The sequence below is a fragment of the Cebus imitator genome, unplaced genomic scaffold, assembly GCF_001604975.1.
Source record: "Cebus imitator isolate Cc_AM_T3 unplaced genomic scaffold, Cebus_imitator-1.0 Scaffold322, whole genome shotgun sequence".
NCBI lineage: Eukaryota > Metazoa > Chordata > Mammalia > Primates > Cebidae > Cebus > Cebus imitator.
The window spans coordinates 1,166,497-1,187,756 of record NW_016107637.1 but is presented as its reverse complement, the minus strand read 5'-3'; the positions used below and the strand labels follow the sequence as shown (position 1 = coordinate 1,187,756).

The window sequence follows — 21,260 nt, the reverse complement described above, 5'->3', positions numbered from 1 at the left end:
AAACACTACACTGAAATAGCTCTACACTTAGTAACTGGAAAAATGATCACTTTTTTTAGTTAAGTGAAAAAAGCAGGTCTCAGAGCACACAGTATGAGCCACTGTTTATTTTTAAAACTACATATGTGTATACATATAAACAACATTTTTGTTTATATGCAGAGAAAAAAGTCTTAAAGAAGTTACAACAAAATTATTAATGCTGGTCTCTTCTGAGTAATGGGACCGTGTATATTCATGCAGTTCAGCTCACAATCTAGTGAGCTGGCTCAACGTGTCAACAAACCTAATAGTCTGGGCTGCATTATAGGAGGGCAATATTCAAGTTTCTTCAGAATAGAGATCCTTCTTTCATAAGATTCTCACCTTAACCTTCTCTCTCTCCAAGAAAGGTACTGCTGACCCAGCTTTATGTATGAGAAATGAACATGCAGAAGTCCCTCAAACACAGAGTCCTTCAACTTGGTCAAATCCAGCAGTCCTTCTCCATCCTGACATTACTTGGCCTCTCTGTGGCCTCTGACACTGGCCTTCTTCCTGAAATATTCTCTTGCACTGCTTTTGGAGACACCAGCTGTTACTGGGTCTCTTCCTCCTTCTCTGTCTCCTCTGCTGGCTGCTGACCCTTTGCCCAATCTTTAATTATCTGTGATCCCCAGCTAGGGCATTGTCCCTGGTCTCTTTTCTTTCTCCACTTGCCTTTCCTGAGTCATCTTGCCCACTCCTGTGGTCTAACTACCTGCAGGCAGATGACTCCTAACTATGTGTCCCTAGCCAAAGGTTCCCACTGAGCATGAGACCAAATATCCAGTCCCCTACTGGACATCTCCACCTGCTAATTCTGCGAACACCTCTAACTCAACATTTTTTGTCACAGAATGGCACCATCACCCACCCACCGTTTTAGGATCCACTGTCTCTCTCAGCCTTATGTTCATTCAGCCATTCCAAGTCATATTGATCTACTTCCTTAACTCTCCCTATATCTTTTCCTCTTCCTCCTCGCCTCTTCTGCACTCTCACTGCCCTGATTCAGGTTCTCATCACTTCTCCACAGGCCTACTGCATTACTTTACTAACCAATCTGTCTCCAGTCTGGCCCTCTCCAATTCATCCCCTATACTAAAGGCAAAATGACCTTTTTCAAACACAATTTGATCATATCATACCTTAAGAAAAATCCTCCAACGGCTCTCCATTGCCTTCAAATTAATCTCTAACATAGCATTAAAGCTCTAGATGACCTGGAACCTCTTTGGCCTCACCTGTCACCATGTTGCCGTCCTTCCTCCCTCCCCCATCACCTTCACCCCTCCCACCCTTTTGCCTCTGTGTACTAACTTCTAGCCATAGAGAGCAGCTTGCATGTCCCTGTTTAGGGTCACGCTGGCTGGCCTGCTCCTACTTCTGTGCCTTAGCTCATACCATTCCCTCTGCCTAGAATATTTAAATCTCCATCTTCTCCTCAAAACTATAAACGCAGTGAGGGCAGAACCTGTACCTTACATACCAAGTTCTATTCCCAGCCCTCAGCATAGTGCCTAGCACAGAAGAGACAATCCATAAATGTTTGCTGAATGGAATCAGTTAAATACAAAACATTTACATTTGACTTCCAAATTGGTTTTGTACTAACATTTGAATATGGATAGAGTTGATTAGGAAAATCACACAACTGCAAACAAAATAATGAAACTACACTGTAAAGAACTGAATCCAAAGGTGCAGAGAAAATGAAAAGTTTCTAATTCTTATCCACTGCTGAGAATTTTTCCTACTTATTACTCCAGGATTTAGATGAATTATCTCATTTAATTTTTATAACAATGACTTAAATACCATTATTATATCTCTTTTACCAATGAGAAACCTAAACTCAGTAAGGCAACTTGCCCAAGGTCTCACAGCTAATAAACGTGGAAGCTAGGATTAGAACACAAGCAACCTGCCTCTACCACCAGAGCCTGTACACTTAACCCCTAATACACTATACTTCTGTGTTATTAGGGACTGGCACACAGGAAGTCTTCAATAGAGCTCTATTAAGATACTGTTATTCACATTCTTGGTATTCCAAAATCAGAAGGGCACAGGCCTTGAGAGGTGGCCAAAGGACAGAAAGCTTCAACTCACAGGTCTGGACAGTGGAGTCACTGCTTTTGGCCTGCAGGGGGCAGTACATCCCTCAGATATTCCTACAAGAGCCATGCCCAGACTGGTGGGGAGTCGGTTGCCAACACCAGCCAAACCAGCCCAGGAAGGGTAGGGCTGTAAAGAAGCCCAGTGGGGGATGCAAGACTTGTCAACAAGATGGAATACTTTCTAAAGAAGAGTAACAGCAAGAAAGGCAATTCAGTCTGGGGCAAGAAAAGAGAAGGAGTTTGGGAAACCCTCTATTAGATAAAAACAGAGCAGAATCATAAATTTCAGATCACAAATAGAATTCCATGATAACTGTAATAATGACAGGCTGGGCATGATGGCATGCCTGTAATCCCAGCACTTTGTGGGGGCAGGGCAGCAGAATCGCTGGGGACTAGGGGTTTGAGATCAGCCTGGGCAACACAGTGAGACCCTATTCTACAAAAAAGAAAAAAAAAAAGAATTGAGTGGATGTGGTGGCACATACCTGCAGTCCCAGCTACTTGGGAGGCTGAGGCAAGAGGATCGTGTGTGCCCAGGAGTTTGAGGCTGCAGTGAGCTATGATCACGCCATTGCACTCAGCCTAGGTGGCAGAGTGAGACCCTATCTCTAAAAAAATTATAAAATAATCATAATGACAGCCGTTGTGCTAACTACTTTACACACATTAATTCATTTAATTCTCAAAACAACCCCAGGAAGTAGGTGCTATAGTTCTCCAACTTACAGGGTAAAGAACCTAAGGCACCGAGAGGTGAGGTAACTTGCGAGACACAAGAATAAGCCAGAACAGATTTCATATATAAGCAGTCTGGCTCCAGAGCCCACACTTTAACCCTCTACTATTGCCTCTGGTGATCAGATAGTCCTACATCCTCCTGATTCAGATGAAAAAGATGAGGCTCCATGACCTTTCCCCAAGGTCACAAGTTGGCCAGTAACTACATCAAGGAAGTTAATGATCTGCAAAAAGTCATTATTTGCTCCATGAAGTTTATGTTTTAAAGTAAGCAGTGCCACTGGCTGGTCTTATGACCCAGGTCAAGTTCCCTGGGTTTAAGGTTAGGGGATTTCTGCATCCCAGCATTTTGTTAAGACAAATTCCCTGCAGGAAGCAGTCTTTTGCTCATTTACCAAACATTACCAAATACTCGGGATGTACCACGCCCTGTGCTAGGCATTGGGATAGAATATTAAGCAAGACAAGACCCGGAAAATCCAGGCTAATCTGTATTCAAGGAGCTCTAGGAAAGCCAGGGGACAATATCTCAACAAACAAATGCACACAAAAAGGTATTATACAGGTCCTAATATAGTATTGAAGGGGAACTCCAAGGAGGGCCAAAAGGACAGAGGAGTCAATTCAGCTGGTAAAGGCACAGTGGCTCACGCCTGTAATCCTAACACTTAATGGGAGGATGAGGCAGGGAGATCAGATGAGGCCAGGAGTTCAAGACCAGCCTGGCCAACATGTGAAACCCCATCTCTATTACAAATGCAAAAATTAGCCAGGCAAAAATTAGGTGATGCACACCAGTAATCCCAGCTACTCAGGAGGCTGAGGCATGAGAATTGCCTGAACCCAGGAGTCGGAGGTTTCAGTGAGCCATGTTCGCACCACTGCACTCCAGTCTGACAGAGAGAGACTCTGTCTCAAAAAAAAAAAAAAGAAAAGAAAATTGGAGACCCCTGGTTAGGAGCATCTCTCCATAGTCCCTGCACCACCTCACTCAGGAGCTTTCTTGCAAAGCACTGAGAACGAAAAGCATCACACTCAGCTAATGCTAATTTAGTTTGTGACTCAACTCCCAGCTCCAAAGCCAACAAGGGCTGGATGCTCTGGCGCTTCTGTCAGATTTTTTGAAGTGCTTTTGCAAAAGTAATAATAATAACTCAAGGGGACAGGAATAACACAAGAGGTAGCGTGAACAAGAGCACAGAAGCCTGAAAAGCATAGCATAATTTGAGGATTAACGTAGACAGAACAATGGTCCTCAATAATGACTACGCCCTCATCCTCAGAACCTGTGACTATGTTACCTTATATGGCAAAAGGAGCTCTAGAAATGTGATTCAGGGTAAGTATTCTGGGATGGAGAGATTAGCCTGGATTTTCCAGGTGGGCCCAATCTAGTCATATAAGTCCATAAAAGTAAAGAAGAGGCAGAAAGATGGGTTAGAGATGAGATGTGAGAAGAATTCAACCTACCATTGCAAGTTTTGAAGATGGAGGAAGGGGACCATAAGCCAAGAAATGAAGGTGACCTCTAGAAACTAGAAAAGGCAACTAGTCTAGGAAACAGATTATCCCCTAGAGCCTCCAGAAAGGAATACAGTCCTACCATCATTTTGATTTTAGCCTTTTATTCCTCTTTAGGTTTCAGGAGATGGCATAACTTAGTTTTGTCACTTATTATTTGGTTGTCTAACCTGGGGCAAGTTACTTTAAACTCACCAAGCCTCAGTTTTTCCATCTGTAAAATGAAAAAAAAATTACACTTACTTTCCAGAACTGTTATATAGATCAAACAAGGTCATGGATGTGAAAGTACTTTGTAAGAAGAGGGGTTTTGTTGTTGTTAATCAATCATAAACAAAAATACAGCATCTCTGAAATCAGATATGATTGACAAAACTTTCCCAGAATATTCATAAATACAGTATTGTGAAAATTCATATATATAGACTGCTCACCAGGCTGAGAGTACAAGGTCTAATTCCACTGCCTGATCAGCTATTTACCGACACCCAGTGCTCTTTGGTTTCCTTAATAATAAAGGTATCAGTGGCGCGTGCCTGTAGTCCCAGCTACTTGGGAGGCTAAGGCAGGAGAATTGCTTGAACCCAGGAGGCGGAGGTTGCGGTGAGCCGAGATCACGCCATTGCACTCCAGCCTGGGTAACAAGAGCAAAACTCCGTCTCAAAAAAATAAAATAATAAAATAATAATAATAATAAAGGTACCCACTCACAGAGGCCTTGTAACTGCCGCTCCAAAGACTTTTTACTAGCTGGCCCTCAACTTCCCACAACACTTGAGGACACTGAGGCCACCCATTTCCCCTGCCTCTAAGAACACCCTGTGGCCAGCATGCCTATGTACTGCCCTGGCTCTCTTCCTGTCTAACTACACTTCCTTAGCCTCTTTACCTGGCTCCTCTTCTTCCTTCCACTTCCCCTGCGTAGATTTTCTCCCGGGTTCAGTCCTTCAGCCCCTTCATCTTTCCTTTTACTCAGAGACTTCAGCTACTTAGGTGATTGTAAGCAAACACTTCCTGGCAAATGACTTCCAAATAAGTATTTCCAGTCTAAATTTTGCATCTGAGCTTGAATTCCACATCTCCAATTTTCTGCTGGACATTTCCACTTAATGGGTTTATGTGAGAGCAAAACTCTAGGGACATTGACGCAAATGGAAACACTGAAAGAAAACTCCCATTTGAGGTATACAAGAAAAGGCACTAAATTCTGATTTAAAACAGTTAAATTCAAGCAGATGGCAGAACCCATAGAGACAGTCCAATAAAATAAAGGGACATATGGCTGGGGTCCAGGGCACAATGGCAGTCTGCTAACCAGGAAGGGACACTGCCCCAGGAGACCTGGATTCTCACTACATCTCTGGTGCTAACTCACTAGGTAGCCCTGGATAAGTCACTTCATTTCTCTGGGTCTCAGTTTCCTTGTTTATAAACTGAAGTAGGTAAATGGATTTAAAAGGGTTATGACACTGACATTTACAGAGCTCATAGAAATATATAAGAAAAAATTGTAAGATCCCAGCATAAATGGACAAAGAACATGAACAGTTTACAAAAAGAAGAAAGAACAAAGTGCCAAAAAAACGCATGGAAAACAATTCATTCTATGCAGCACATGAAAACAAGATGCTATTTTTACCTCTTACATTTGTAAGATTTAAGAAAATGGTAGGAATGTAAATTGGAACAACCTTTCTAAAAATCTAAGATTCAAAAATGGATCAGAACACGAGATGCATTTCCAAGAGGTATCTGAATTAAGGCTTCAGTTAAGTTGGAGACACGGACAAGCTCTCTGGCTAAATGCTTCAAAGAAGCAGCAAAAGACTACGGGCTGAGCTTTAAGGAAAAGCACCCTGTTAGGGGAGAGGGGATGATGACTGAAGAAACACAAACAGGAAAGAAACAAGGACATAGAAGGCCAGAAGAGCCATGGAGAAAACTTGTTCAACTTTGTCATTTTCACTCATTTGAGGACTATATCCTGAGCTCCTGCTATACGCCACTAATGCTTGAAATACACTGGTAAATAAAATGTAACTTCTGCTGGCACGGAGTTACTGCCTAACAAAAAAAGAAAGAAAGAAATAATTAAATAGGTGATTACAAACTGAGATAAGGGCTATGAAGGTAGCAAACAGTTTAAAAATAGATACAGAACTGGCAACCAGTTCAGTGTCATTTATGTCAACAGAAAGGGAGTGATCCATGGTCTCAAATTCACAGTCTGGAAAGATGAGAACTGAGACAAGACCACTGGATTTGGGTAGAATGAAATTACTTGTGTCCTGAGAGAGTAGTGGTTGTGGGAGAAGCCAGCTTGGAATGGTTTTCCCAAAGGAGTGGGCAGGCCAGAAATGGGAGTTGTGAGAAGCCAACATTTTTAAGGGAATCTGGCTATAAAAAGAAGATAAATTAGGTGTTTGGAAAAGGTGGCAAAGACAATTAAAGGGGAAGATTTGTGCTTGTCTGAAAGCAGAAAAAGGGAGCCAGTGGAGAGGATAAGGGTGGCAACACAGCGAGAGGCATCGGGACACCCCCATTTTCCCTCACTTCTATGGTCAGTCCTTGCAAAATCCAGCCCATTATCCCTGATAAGGTTTCTCAAAGGAGCTATTTCACTTCTCCATTCTCTCAGTCCTCCTCCATTTCCTCAGCCTTTACCCTGCAAGCCTTCACTGTGTTTCACCTCAACGTTTATGGCCAAACCTCATCCTCATGGCTCACTTCCTCACCTCCTTCAAGTTTCTGCTCAAATCTCTCTCAATGAGGCCCACTCCCCCCGACACCATCCACATTCCACATCCCCCTTAACTTACTTGACTTTTTCTCTTGCATAGCACTTAGCATCTTCTAACATAACTATACAAGTTGTTTATTATGTTTCTTCTTTATTGCCTGTCTCCTCACTAGAATGTAAGCTTCACAAGGATAGGGATTTTTGTCTTGTTTTGATCACAGGCAACTAGAACACTGCCTGGCACATGAATGAATATCTGAATGACCTCCTATCTGATCTCCTGATTTCTACTTGATCTTTCTCTGTTAACACCTGTTTCCTATGCATTTTTCTCTTAGTCACCAGAAACACTCATCATATCTTCCTATAGTTAACATTAAATGGTTCCAGTAGCAGCTGTTTCTAAAGCTCATAGGTTGCTAATAAGATACCCATCTTCACTGCAGCACTATTCACAATACCAAAGACATGGAATCAACTAAAATGCCCATCAATGTCAGACTGCATAAAGCAAATGTGGTACACATACACCATGGAATACTATGCAGGCATGAAAAAGAACAAGGTCATGTCCTTTGCAGGAACACAGATGGAGCTGGAGGCCATTATCCTTAGCAACCTAGTGCAGGAACAGAAAACCAAATACTGCATGTTTCACTTATAAGTGGGAGCTAAATGATGAGAACTTATGAATACAAAAAAGGGAACAGACACTGAGGTCTACTTCAGTGTGGCGGGTGGGAGAAGGGTAAGGAGCAGAAAATATAATTATTGGATACTAGGTTCAATATCTGGGTGACGAAATAATATGTATAACAAACCCCCATGACACAGAGAGTTTACCTATGTAACAAACCTTCACATATACCCCCAAACCTAAAAGTTAAAAAAAAAAAAAAAAATACAGGTATTGATCGACTTACGACCTATGCAACTTACGACCATTCGACTTTATGACCACAATCGCTAGCCACGACTGCTCCGCGTCTGGCAGCACAAACGTTGCCCAGGTGGGTGTATGACAGTGCGGACCAGCTTCCAGCAGCGCTACCATCTCTGCGTGCACCATTTCAACTGTTATCCCAGACTTGGTACAGCAATTTGTGTTTTGTGTCTTGGATATTTTTCATCAAACCCCTCCCAATAAACTTCTTATACATTTCGAAGCAATGGACCCAAACATTGAACAATTTGCAAGGGTTGAACGGATGGCGCACGATGTGTTTCGTCCGTATCGTGAAATTTATGAAGAAAAAAAGAAACATACAATTCAGACAAAGGTCAGCATGTTTATGAAAAAACCAACTCCGGTAACCCCAACTGCTGCCTCAGATGACAACATCAACGATCCACAGCCAAGCACCAGCGGCCAATAAAATGTTTCGTACATGTTTATATATTTTGATGTTTTGCAATTGGGAAAATGTTTCCTATGGTATTTTTTACACCTGTATTTTGTATTTTTGTATGCACCTGTATTTCGTAATTTTGTATGTTTTGCAAATATTAAACCAGTTGTACTGGTAATGCAGTGTTTTACTTAAACCTGATGAATGTAAAAATAAGAAACAAAATGGTGTAGAAATGATACAAATGGCATAAAATGAACAAAGAAAATTATGATATATAACAATAATGAAAGAGAATTATGATAAAATATGACTTAAAGATTTTTATAACATCATTTCACAGTACTGTACATATAGCCTACTCAACTTACGACCAAATCGTGTTACGACTGGTCTGTCGGAACCAATCGTGGTCATAAGTCGAGCACTAGCTGTAGGCCCTTCCTCTCCTTTCTCCCGACTAAAAGTCTGACCCCGGCGCCGCTTGAGGCCTGTTTGCAGAACTGGCAAAAACCAGCACCATGCCCATGACACTGGGGTACCGGGACCTCCACGGGCTGGCCCACACCATCCGCCTACTCCTGGAATACACAGACTCAAGCTACGAGGAAAAGACCTACACGATGGGGGACACTCCTGAATATGACAGAAGCCAGTGGCTGAAGGAAAAATTCAAGCTGGGCCTGGACTTTCCCAATCTGCCCTACTTGATTTGATGGGGCTCACAAGATCACCTAGAGCAACGCCATCCTGCACTACATTGCCCACAAGCACAACCTGTGTGGGGAGACAGAAGAGGAGAAGATTCGTGTGGATATTTTGGAGAACCAGACCATGGATACCCGGATGAAGCTGGTCATGATCTGCTACGACTCAGAATTTGAGAAACTGAAGCCAAAGTACTTGGAGGAACTCCCTGAAAAGTTAAAGCTTTACTCACAGTTTCTGGGGAAGCGGCCACGGTTTGCAGGAGATAAGATCACCTTTGTGGATTTCCTCGCCTATGACATCCTTGACCACAACCGTATATTTGAGCCCCACTGCCTGGATGCCTTCCCAAACCTGAAGGACTTCATCTCCTGATTTGAGGGTCTGAAGAAGATCTCTGCCTACATGAAGTCCCGCAGTTTCATCCCAGGTCTTTTGTTTGGAAAGTCAGCTACATGGAACAGCACATAAGGCCCGGGTTGCCAGAAGATGGGAGGGAGGGGCCGACCCTGCTGCCTGGGCAGAAGGCTGGAGAACAGCCTGACTCCCAGGACCAGACTTCTTCCTTTTTCCATCTTTCCACTGTCTTCTCTTCCCCAAGGTTTCACTGTCTTCCTTTCTTCTAACATGAGCCCTCCCTGCACTGAGGCTCTTTAAAGCTTCAGCTCCTCACTCTCCTCCACCAAAGTCCCCCTCCTAACATCTCCCTTTTCCTGCACTAACGCTAACCTGACTGCCTTTCCTCAGTGCTTGTCTCTTCTTTGAGAAGCCAGACTGGTCCCTGAGTTCCCCAGCACTGTCCTCAAAGACCGTCTACATACCCTGATCCCTTTGCTGTGTCTCTATACCTCAGCCCTGTGTGATGCCCAATAAAGCCTTAACCGTGCCTGAAAAAAATTAAAATAAAACAAAATTCTCATGAGGTAAAATTTACTACTGAAATACGTTATCCCCCTCCACCCACCATGGAAAGAATTCCTTGGGGAACCCTGCATAAAATAAAATTAAACAAGTTTCTTTCTTCCTTTCTTTTTTTTTTTTTTTTTTTGAGACAAGGTTTTATTCTGTCCCTCAAGCTAAAGTGCAGTGGTATGAACTCCGCCTCCCGGGTTCTCCTGCCTCAGCCTCCCAAGTAGCTGGGGACTACAGAGACACAGCACCACACCCAGCTAATTTTTATATTTTTATTAGAGATGAGGTTTCACCATGTTGGCCAGGCTGGTCTTGAATTTCTGACCTCAAGTGATCTGCCTGCCTCAGCCTCCCAAAGTGCTGGGATTAGAGGCAGAAGCCACTGTATCCGGCCAAATAGGTTTCCTTATTGTAGGATTTCATCTAGCCTATTATACGAGATGTTATACTGAAAACCTCTAAGAGAGAGGAAATAGTAATGTAACATTTTCCAAGCTTATTTGAACCTGGGACACTTTCTTCAAATAACATCTCACTGGACCAGAGTTCTAAGAAATCCATACTTGAAAACAGTGGCATCTGGGAAAAGTCCATATCCTATTGGCTAGTTTTTAAGTTTCTTTATAATGCGGCCCTATCTCTATCCACTCTTGCCTATTCCAGCCATGCATATTACATTCTAGCATGTTGTTTTCAGGATTTTCAAGCCTCCATTCCTTTACTCATGTCTCTGCCTGCAATGAGCCAGATCTCATTCTGACCTAGCAAAATCCCATCTCTTCTATAAAAACCCTTCTCCATTTGCCCAATCAGAAGTAGTCACTGTCTCCCTGTATTCCCACAGACTTTTGTACATTCCTTGATTTTAGCATTTTCACATCAATCATTATTATACGCCTGAATGTCTATTTGTCCAGAGAATGTGGGTGCCTTACAAACATGAACCATGCATCATTCTGTAGCACCCAGCATAAGGCATAGAACAAGGAAGGTGCTCAGTATGTGTTGAATGAATGAATGAATATATATTCTATAAAACACAGATCAAATGATGGTCCAAGGTTCTTGCTAATCCTCATCTTGCTTATCAATCTTAACAATAAATAGTGGCTCACTCTGTTATTATTCCCCTATATTAATTTCTCTCACTCTACAGAATCTTCGCCATTAGCATTCAACATGTTAGGATCCTCTTCCATCTTAAAAAAACAGAACTTTCGGCCAGGCGGGTTGGCTCACGCCTATAATCCCAGCACTTTGGGAAACAGAGGCAGGTGGATCACGAGGTCAAGAGATCAAGACCATCCAGGCCAATATGGTGAAACCCCGTCTCCACCAAAAAATACAAAAAAGTAGCTGGGGGTGATGGTGCGCACCTGTAGTTCCAGCTACTCGGGAGGCTGAGGCAGGAGAATTGCTTGAACCCAGGAGGCAGAGGTTGCAGTGAGCTGAGATTGTGCCACTCTGTGAGACTGTCTCAAAAAAACCAGAACTTTTTTCATTCAATAACAAACTTCTTGAAAGAACTGTCTATTTTGTTTCATTTTCATACATCTTCTTCTCCCCTCAATTTTCTGCCCCAACCTTACTTTTGAAACTGTCGTAACCAAGATCATTAATGACTTCATTTTGCAAAATCCAATGTGTAATTTTTAGATGTAGCTTATTTGGCCCTTTGACAAGAACGGACACAGCTAAACAATACCCCCCCACCTCCCCCCAACCCTCCCCACTCCGGAAGAAACACTCTTTCCTTTGCATTCCATGACAATACTCTGTTGTTTCCTTTCTGTTTCTCTGGTCATATCTTCTCAGTTTCTTCTATAAGTCCTTAAGTACTGGTGTGCTTCCAGATTTTAGATTCAGCTCTTGGCTCTTCTTAACTTACTCTTCCTGGGCAAGCTTATCTACTATTATCACACCAATTCTCAGCTCTATGCTGAAAATGACTCCCCAGTATATGTTACAATCTTTCCTTAGCTTCACTCTTGTATTTCTAGCATTCTTTTGGACATTTCTTTTGGGATGCTCCACAGAATAAGTCTAAAACGGAACTTACTCCCTCCACCTCCAAACCTGCTGTTCCCTATCTTACTGAGTGGTACTGCCATCCACCTACTCGCCCATATCAGAAAGCTAACCCTCAGTCTCCACTGCTTCATCTTCATTCCCAACATCCAATCAATCTACAAGTCCTTTGGATTTATTACACGTATGTCTCTTGATTCCATCTACAATTGCTTCATCCCCATGATTACTACTCCATCCGGGCCACCCTCATTTCTTATGCAGATGTTTTAGTAGCTCTGTAACTGAGCTTCCTGCCTCTAGGTTTGTTTTTGTCCAACATTTTTCCCACAAGGCAACCAGATAGATTTTTCTAAACCGAGTATGTCATTCCTCCATTCAAAACTCTTCAATAATAATCCTATTATTGCCAGATCCTGGATAAAAGCCACCTCACCCCAATAAAAAAAGTTAGCAGAGGCTAGAAGGGTACATTCAGGGAGGGGTGGGGTTATCCTATGGGCTGATATCAATAGCAATGCTGCTGAAATACTTAGCTTTGGGCCAGCAGTGAGGTGGGGGAGCTAATCCTGGGACTCTCATACTGAGGTGAGAACCTTAAGAGGTATGCTAAAATATTCCAGGTCAGAGATAGCTCTGACTATTGGCAGAAACAGAAGTTGTTAAGCCCCTTTAGAGGGAATCTTCTCAATTTAGCCACACAGAATTCCTACAGATTCATAGAGGCCAGGCACAGCGGCTATAATCCCAGCATTTTGGGAGGCTGAGGCAGGAGGATCATTTGGGTACAGGGGTTCAAGATCCCTAGCCTGGGTCTCCTGCATAGCAAGACCCCTTCTCTATAAAACATTTAAAAAATGATCCAGGCATGGTGCTATCTACCTGTCCCAGCTACTTGAAAGGCTGAGGCAGGAGGATCACTTGAAGTCAGGAGTTCAAGGCTGCAGTGAGCCATAATTGCACCCCTGCACTCCACCATGGGCAACAGAGTGAGACCCTGTCTCAAAAAAAAATAAAGTTCAAAGAAAAAAAGAAATACAATAATGAGTTTGCAATTAAAAATCAACAAGTACATGGGAAGGCAAGTAGCATCAGTCGGCAGAAACAATAAACAACAGATTTAAATCCCCAAGAACCATAAATGTTAGAATAGTCAGATGAATACAGAAGAGCTAGATATTAAATGTTTAAGGCACAATCACAAGAATGTACCAAAAAAAATTATTAAAAACATTTTGGGGATAAAGCAAATTTGTAAAAATGAAAAGTTTTTGAAATAAAGAACAACGAATGGGCTAAATAGCAGATTAGAGTCAGCTGAAGAGATAATGGGTGACTTGGAAGATAGGTATCTGAAGACATTACCCTATAATGCTGAGTCAGACAAGGAGATAAAAAATAGATAAACTAAGGGGTATGAAGAATAGAAGACCTAACATGCTTCTAATAATAGAATCTCCGAAGGAGGGAACAGAAATAATTACAGAGAGGAACTTCTGAAGAAATAATGGTTGTTGCCAGGCATGGTGGCTGACACATGTAATCTCAGCACTTTGGGAGGCTGAGGTGAGAAGACTGCTTGAGCCCAGGAATTCAAGATCAGCCTGGGCAACATAGGGAGACTCTGTCTCTACAAAAAATACACACATTGGCTGGATGTGGTGGTGCTAACCTGCAGTCCCAGCTACTTGGGAGGCTGAGGCAGGAGGATCACTTGAGCCTGGGATTTCAAGGCAGCAGTGAGCTATGATTGTGCCACTGCACTCCAGCCTGGGTGAAAGACAAAGACTTTGTCTCAACAACAACAAAAGAGATAATGGCTATAAATTTTCAACAATGAACATGAATCTGTAGGTCCAGGAAGTATAGAAATATAATGTATCTAAGATAAATAAAAAGAAATACAGGCTATGGTAGCCAGTCTACAAGTTAGACTCCAATGATTATCAACTCCTGGTATTCATATCCTTATGTTGCCTTCCAAACTGTACCAGGGATGGTCTGTGTGACCAATAGCGTATGACAAAACTGATGATGTATCACTTCTGAGATCAGGTTACAAAAGACACTGTGGCTTCCATCTTGGTTGTTCTCTTGCTTTCTTGTTCTTTCCTGGATCACTTGTTCTGAGGAAAGCCAGCTGCCACGTCATGAGCAGCTCCAAGGAGAGGCCCACATGATGAGAAACTGAGGCCTCCTGCCAGCAATCCTGTGAGCCATTTTGGAAGCAGATCCTGAAGCCCTGGTCAAGCCTTCATATGAGTGCAACCCCAGCCAGTAGCTTGACTGTAACCTCATAAGAGACCCTGTGCCAGAACCACCCATAAGCTGCTCCCAGATTCTCGGCTTAAAAAAATTGTGTGCAATAATAAATACTGTCTTCAGCAGCTAAATTTTAGAGTAATTTTTACACAGTGATAGATAACTAATACATATGCCAAGACCAAACAGTTCTGAATGGCTTACAAAGAACCTTCTCCATCTGGTCCAGAATGTCTCTCTAGCCTCATTTCTTGCCATGCTCTCTCAAGCACATTACATTTCTAACACGCCAAACTTCTTTTAGATTCTGGAATGCACCATGTTCTCCCACCTCCACCCTCTATACGGCTCACGTGATGTACTCCTGCCTGACACATCCTTCAACACCTTCTGCCCTACTCCTAACACATATAGTCATTTTGCTAACTTCTCCCCATCATCAGAGCACTCATCACATTGTATGATGAAGTCTTGTTAAACTATTAGATTTAAGGCTCCAAAAAGGCAGAACAATATCTGTCTCCTTCATTATTATGCCTATATAGCTCCCAACACAGAAAAGATACTCAGTAAATATTTGTCCCTTATAACCCACAGGATAGGAACAGGCAGGAAGACCAAAGGTTGAAGAATGTAAACATTCTCAGGCAATGATCCAAATGAAATCTTCAGCATAGCAACTGATGTAACTATAAAGAAACCAAGAAACTCCTATATTCCATACAACCTCAGGTTTAGGGGAGACTTCGGATAGTCAAGGCTCAAGACCAGGCATCGTGGCTCACGCCTGTAATCCCAGTACTTGGGAGGCCGAGGCAGGCGAATCATGAGGTCAGGAGTTCGAGACCAACCTGGCCAACGCGGTGAAATCTCATTTCTACAAAAAATACAAAAATTAGCTGGGCATAGTGGTGGGCGTCTCTAATCCCAGCTACTCGAGAGGCTGAGGCAGGAGAATTGCTTGAACCCAGGAGCCAGAGATTGCAGTGGACCAAGATGTGCCACTGCACTCCAGCCCGGGTGACAGAGTGAGACTACACCCCCAAAAAAAGAAAAAGACTCAAAGTTGGATTGTTTCCAGTTCCTCCTAAGTTAAGCCCTGTTGTGGTTTCATTAGGATTCTTGAATTAAAATCTCCAAACATCAGAAATATTCATTCTTGAAAGCATACTCATAATTGTACTCAAACACCAAATAGAAATTATATTTTTTAATTATAATCTTAATATTATAATCTTAAAATCTTCAAATCCAGACTATTATGTTGATATTTAAGTTATGATCATATATGGTATTTGTGGAATGTGCTTAACTATATACATATGCATATGTACATATATACATGCTATGAAATATTAATCACTAGTACCCTCTGCTGGTGGAAATACTTTATCTGCTCATTCGAATGGTCTTATTGCCCCCTAGTGATTATAACCTATAAAGACAAAATCCAGCAGCAGATGGGAGAATCTCCTTGGCTATAATAGTAGGGTTTTATATTCTTAAAGCATCTGATTTTCTCAGATTCCGGTTTATATTACAAGGGGTACAACTCTAAGACTCTTGGGGGGCCCTTTGGGGATTTCGCACAGCTCTTCCCAGCTGTTAGTGCCAGTTCTGAAGCTGCTGTCTCTCCTGCTTCTCATGAACAAGAGGTCAAGGGGAAGCAGACAAGGCAATGGCTGCACTAGTGAGGGCAAGAACAGCAGCTGTGAATGATTGCCCTGGACTCCCAGGGGAACTGGGAGCAGCTTGAGGAACACATGTTGGCCCTCCCTTGCATATTATTCACAGTTGTGTACTGTACTAAAATGGCAATTCAACATGGTCCCTTACTTACCTTTTAAATATCTCCAATGCTATAATATCAAGATGTAACTGAAATGTCACCTCCTCTATGAAGCCTTTTCTGAAGTTCCCAGTATATACTTTATTTAGATTAGAATAGGACCCAGAACACTATTTACATGTTTTTATTTATAACCTACAATATTTCACTGTTACCATTTGTCTATATGCTTGTCTCTTCTACCAAACCCTAAGTTTCTTATCTTTTCTTTTCTTTTTTGAAATTTGCGTCAGAGTCTCAGTTACTCAGGCTGGAGTGCAGTGGCATGATCTTGGCTCACTGCAACCTCTGCCTCCCAGGTTCAAGCAATTCTCATGCCTCAGCCTCCTAAGTAGTTGAGATTATAGGCGTGTACCACCACACCCAGCTAATCTTTGTATTTTTAGTAGAGACAGGGTTTTGCCCATGTTGTCCAGGCTGGTCTCGAACTCCTGACCTCAAGTGATCTGATCGCCTCGTCCTCCCAAAGTGTTGGGATTATAGGCGTGAGCCACTGTACCCAGCCCAACCCCTAAGTTTCCTGAGGTCACAAATCACGTCTTGTTCATTTCTGCACACCTAGCATCTAGCACACTCAAAACGTTATCCATATGCTATTGCCAGTTTCCAGTCCATGAACTAAGTACATAAATTGAATGTAAGCATTTAGAAACTTTATAGTAATTTGACAAGAGTAATTCTATATCTGTTGAATCTCATTTTAAAAATTGGGGCTGTATTTTGTACATTTCATTTTTCTGGTAATTTTTATTATATATTACCAAGGTATTGGCCTGCAACCAACAGATAATTTTTTAAACAACAGTCCTTTACTAGAGAGTTTGAAACGCACTGATAAAGCAGATAACTTCATGTCTGAGGGAGAAAAGAAGGAAAGAAAAAGACAAAATATAAGCTTTCTTAAAAAATAAAGGAATGTACCTATCTTTGTTGATTTTAACACCTCCTTGGAGGGTATTTTCTTCTTTAATTCTTGTAAGGCTTCAACGAGATTCTCTTTCGTTTGATCAGGAAGCTCCAGCATAGTTTTCCATCTTTTTATGTCTTCTACAACCACAACTCTCTGGAAGAAAGAAAAGTCATTTGGAAAATGGGAGATTTTCATTAGAAAGACATCTGGCTTCACCTGAGCTAATGGGGCTCCTATTGACATATGAATTATTGATTATGACCTGAACCAAAGTACAGTGCATCTGACGGCCCCAAATGATGGATAATTGCATAAAAGCAGGTACGGCTTACTGCAAATCAGGAAGAGAGGTGCATCTATTAGGAAAAGTGCAAGTTTTAATCTTACACTGTCAGACACCACTGGGCACTTAGCAGTGAGAGGTAATAAGGATGAGAAGAAAAAAACAATGCTGAGGTGAATAAACTCTATAGCTCACTTAAGAGTGACTTAATTCATAGGCAAGAACAGCAAGAAGAGAAGTCATAGACATGTTTATTTCAACAATTAAAAGCACATTTCAGTAGTTCCCCACTTCCTAGAGGATAAGACTCAAAACTCTTGTTCAAGTAACTTTTTAAAACTTCAAACACATACAAAGTTACAGAGAGTAACCCACTATTTATAATGGAAAAAATGAACATTTTGCCATTTCACATAAAACAATAAAACATTATACTCATTCCCCTCCCTCCCTTCTTAGAAGAAACTATGTACCACCTTAAAGTTGATATGCATCTTTCCATTAAGCATAAAAAAACAATTACAGAATCTGGGTAAAGAAGAAGGGAAAGTTCTTTATACTGTGTGGCAAACTTTTCTATAGTGTTGAAATTATTCCACTAAGAATTATTTAAAAAGTAAAGTGGGAGACTTTTAAGTTCCTTTTATAACTACACACACAAAAAATTTCGGATTGGTATTACCCGAGGGAGGTGGGCACAGTTAGGAAACTGAAGGGGATTCTGGGATTCTGGTAATATTGTTTCTTGATCCGGATGCTGCTGTGTTTATTGTGAAAATTCCTCATGTACACTTGCAATTTGTGTACTTTTCTATATGCATTTTATATATGATAGTTTGATAAAAGCACCCAAAAATGTCTTATCTCTCTCCCTTGGCTGGTGTCTGCTTCCAGCCTAGAAGCCTATGGTGGGAAGAGGGTGTGTTTGATTTCCCTGTCACCCCAACTTTGCTTCTCTTCCTCTCCAGTCTGCTTGTTTGCTTTGGCTTATGACCCTTCCAGGTTCAAAGCCAGGAAAAGAAAAAGAGGAAAGGGGAAGGAAAAGCTTTACTTTAACATAGTGATACTGTGCTAATCAGGTTTTAGTACTACCTGGACTTGGTAGATATTGAAAGCTGACTTTCTTTTTCTTGTATAGGTTACTTTTGCCATTCCTTGGAAAGCTCCCACTGTTGAGCTCTCACCTGCAGTTCCCATACTGTGGGTACTGTCTCCCGCCAGCCACCCCCAAGTTCTCCCCCGATTCCCGTTTTTGGCAACCCACAGGCTCTCTCTTGGGATCCCATCGTCCTTCCAAGTATCTTTGTGAACCCATCCATTTTCATTCAACTCCAGGCCAGCCAGCATTTTCTCCCCACTTGCCCACATCTTTGTCCCAAAATATTCAGAGGGTAATAGCCCTCCCAATGCACCCACTTCTTTCACATCAGTCAGCCACTCTCTTGTCTTTAGATTTTCCAAGGCATAGTCTGATCTCTGTCCACCAACCCCAGGTACTGAAGTCAAGTTCTCCAAGTGGCATTCTTGCTTCATCCAAAAGAATTTGCTCTCCCCTCTTCCTTTTACTTCAACCTACTTTAAAGCTTATGGTGAGTGACAGATTCAGGGTCCCAAAACTGGTCTCCATGTATTGCCTTCTGTACAGATGGTCTAGAATCTCACTGGGAAATATCATTTGATACCTACTGCTTTGTTCTCAGTCTTTAAGGGCATGAGTAAAAAGTAAGACAAAGTCTTTTTCTATGATCTGTTACCATATGAAATGGTATTAGTGTTAAACTGTATGAAAAAATAAATCAATAAAGCCAAGTAAGGGGACATTTTCACTAGGAAAATATAAATATCATACTTTTCTCGCCAGTGTATTTTCTTGATCTATCCATACCGAAACATGTAATCCCAATTGGTCCACTTTAATAGTATTGGATAGTATTCCATTATTTTCATACACGAATGCCTTAGAATTTTAATATCTATTCCCCTATTAGATATTTAGTTTCTTTCCCCATATTTTACATGTTATAAACACTGTTTCAGTGAACTCCTGTCTATGACAGATTTTTTTGTATACTGTCTTCATCTCTTTACTTTCAACTTTTCTGAGTCATTACACTTTACATAGCCTGTGGCTGCTTTATTTTGCTCCCTATCCCCTATTCCCATCTGAGAATCTCTATCTTTTAATAGGCATGTTTAATCCATTTGTATTTATTATGATTACTGATATATTTGAACATATTTTCTCTTCTTTTTTCTTCTTTCGTATCTCCTACTTGACAGTTTTCTTTAATCTATTTTTTCCTTTTTTTGTTTTTTATAGATGGTGTCCCACTTTACTGTGCAGGCTGGGTGCAGTGGTAACAATCATAGCTCACTGTTAGCCTTCAACTCCTGGGTTCAAGCAATCCTCCTGCCAGCCTCCCGAGTAGCTGGAAGTACAGGCACGTGCCACCACACCTGGCTAATTTTGGTTTTTTCTTTTTTTTTTGAGACAGAGTCTTGTTCTGTCACCCAGGTTGGAGTGCAATGGCACGATCTCGGCTCACTGCAACCTCCGCCCCTACTCCCCCAACCTGTTCAAGTGATTCTCCTGCTTCAGCCTCCTGAGTAGCTGGGATCACAGGCAAGCACCACTACATCTGGCTAATTTTTGTATTTTTTGTAGACATGGGGTCTCACTCTGTTGCCCAGTGCCCAGACTGGTCTCAAACTCCTGGCCTCAACTGATCCCCTCACCTCAGCCTCTGAAAGCACAGGGATTACAGGTGTGAGCCACTGTGCCCCACCCCTTATTTCCCCTCTATGGTTTGGAAGTTATGCATTATATTTCTGTTATTTTAGTGTTTACTCTTACAATTTTTTTTCTTGAGACAGAGTCATGCTCTGTTGCCCAGGCTGGAATGCAGTGGTGAGATCACACTGCAGCCTCAACCTCCTGGGCTCAAGTGGTCCTAACACCTCAGCCTCACAAATAGCTGGGTCCATAGTCGCACGACCACATCTGGATAATTTTTAAATTTTTTTATAGAGATGGGGTCTCACTATGTTTCCCAGGCTGGTCTCAAACTCCTGGACTCAAGTGATCCTTTCACCTTGGTCTCTCCAAATGTTGTGATTACAAGTATGAGCCACCATTCTCAACCTACCCTTACAATGTTTATGATGTATACTAACAAATTGATACCAGTATTGTTCTCAGAAGCCTCTGCTTCAGAAACCCAAATTCCATGGCTTCTCTGTCTATCCTTTATGTACTTTTTTCTTTCATATTTCTGTCTCTTCATTTCTCTATGACATATCCTAAGTGACTTCTTCAGATATCCCAAGTATTTCTCTCTTTAGCTATGGCTTGTCTATGTTTAACCGGTTCGATAGGTTTCTGCTTCAATAAGGATATCTGTGCATTGGAAAAGTTCTGTCTTTCTTCCTCTCCAAACTTTCCTGTTCTCTCTACATACTATTCTGTTCTTATCTTATGGGGTTTCCATTCCTATCTTTGTGAACATGAGGTCTGGAGGCAGGAAACCTAAGGCTGATTCTCACTGACTTCCTAGAACTAAATCAAAAGGGAGGCCGAGGCAAGTGGATCACTTGAGGTCAGGAGTTCGAGACCAGCCTGGCTAATATGGCAAAACCCCATCTCTACTAAAAATACAAAAATTACCTGGGCATGGTGGCACATGCCTGTCATCCCAGCTACTTGGGAGGCTGAGGCATAAGAATCATTTGAACCTGGGAGGTGGAGGTTGCAGTGAGCCAAGATTGCATCACTGCACTCTAGCCTGGGTAACTCAGTGAGACTTTGTCTCAGTTAAA

The 21,260-nt window shown here is 41.8% G+C and overlaps 1 protein-coding gene and 1 pseudogene across 3 annotated transcripts in view; one reads left to right on the top strand and one right to left on the bottom strand.

Annotated features, from left to right (window-relative positions):
• Positions 1-21,260, bottom strand: part of TCEANC2 (transcription elongation factor A N-terminal and central domain containing 2) — a 62,422-nt gene that overhangs the window by 29,965 nt on the left and 11,197 nt on the right. For both annotated transcript variants that reach the window (XM_037729894.1, XM_017504446.2), the window contains exon 3: positions 17,173-17,314. In XM_037729894.1, the coding sequence (XP_037585822.1) occupies positions 17,173-17,314 (142 nt within the window). The remainder of the gene's footprint in view (positions 1-17,172; positions 17,315-21,260) is intronic.
• Positions 8,916-9,686, top strand: LOC108286539 (annotated as a pseudogene). Its single transcript, XR_001817958.2, has one exon. The product of XR_001817958.2 is annotated as a glutathione S-transferase Mu 5-like (transcript).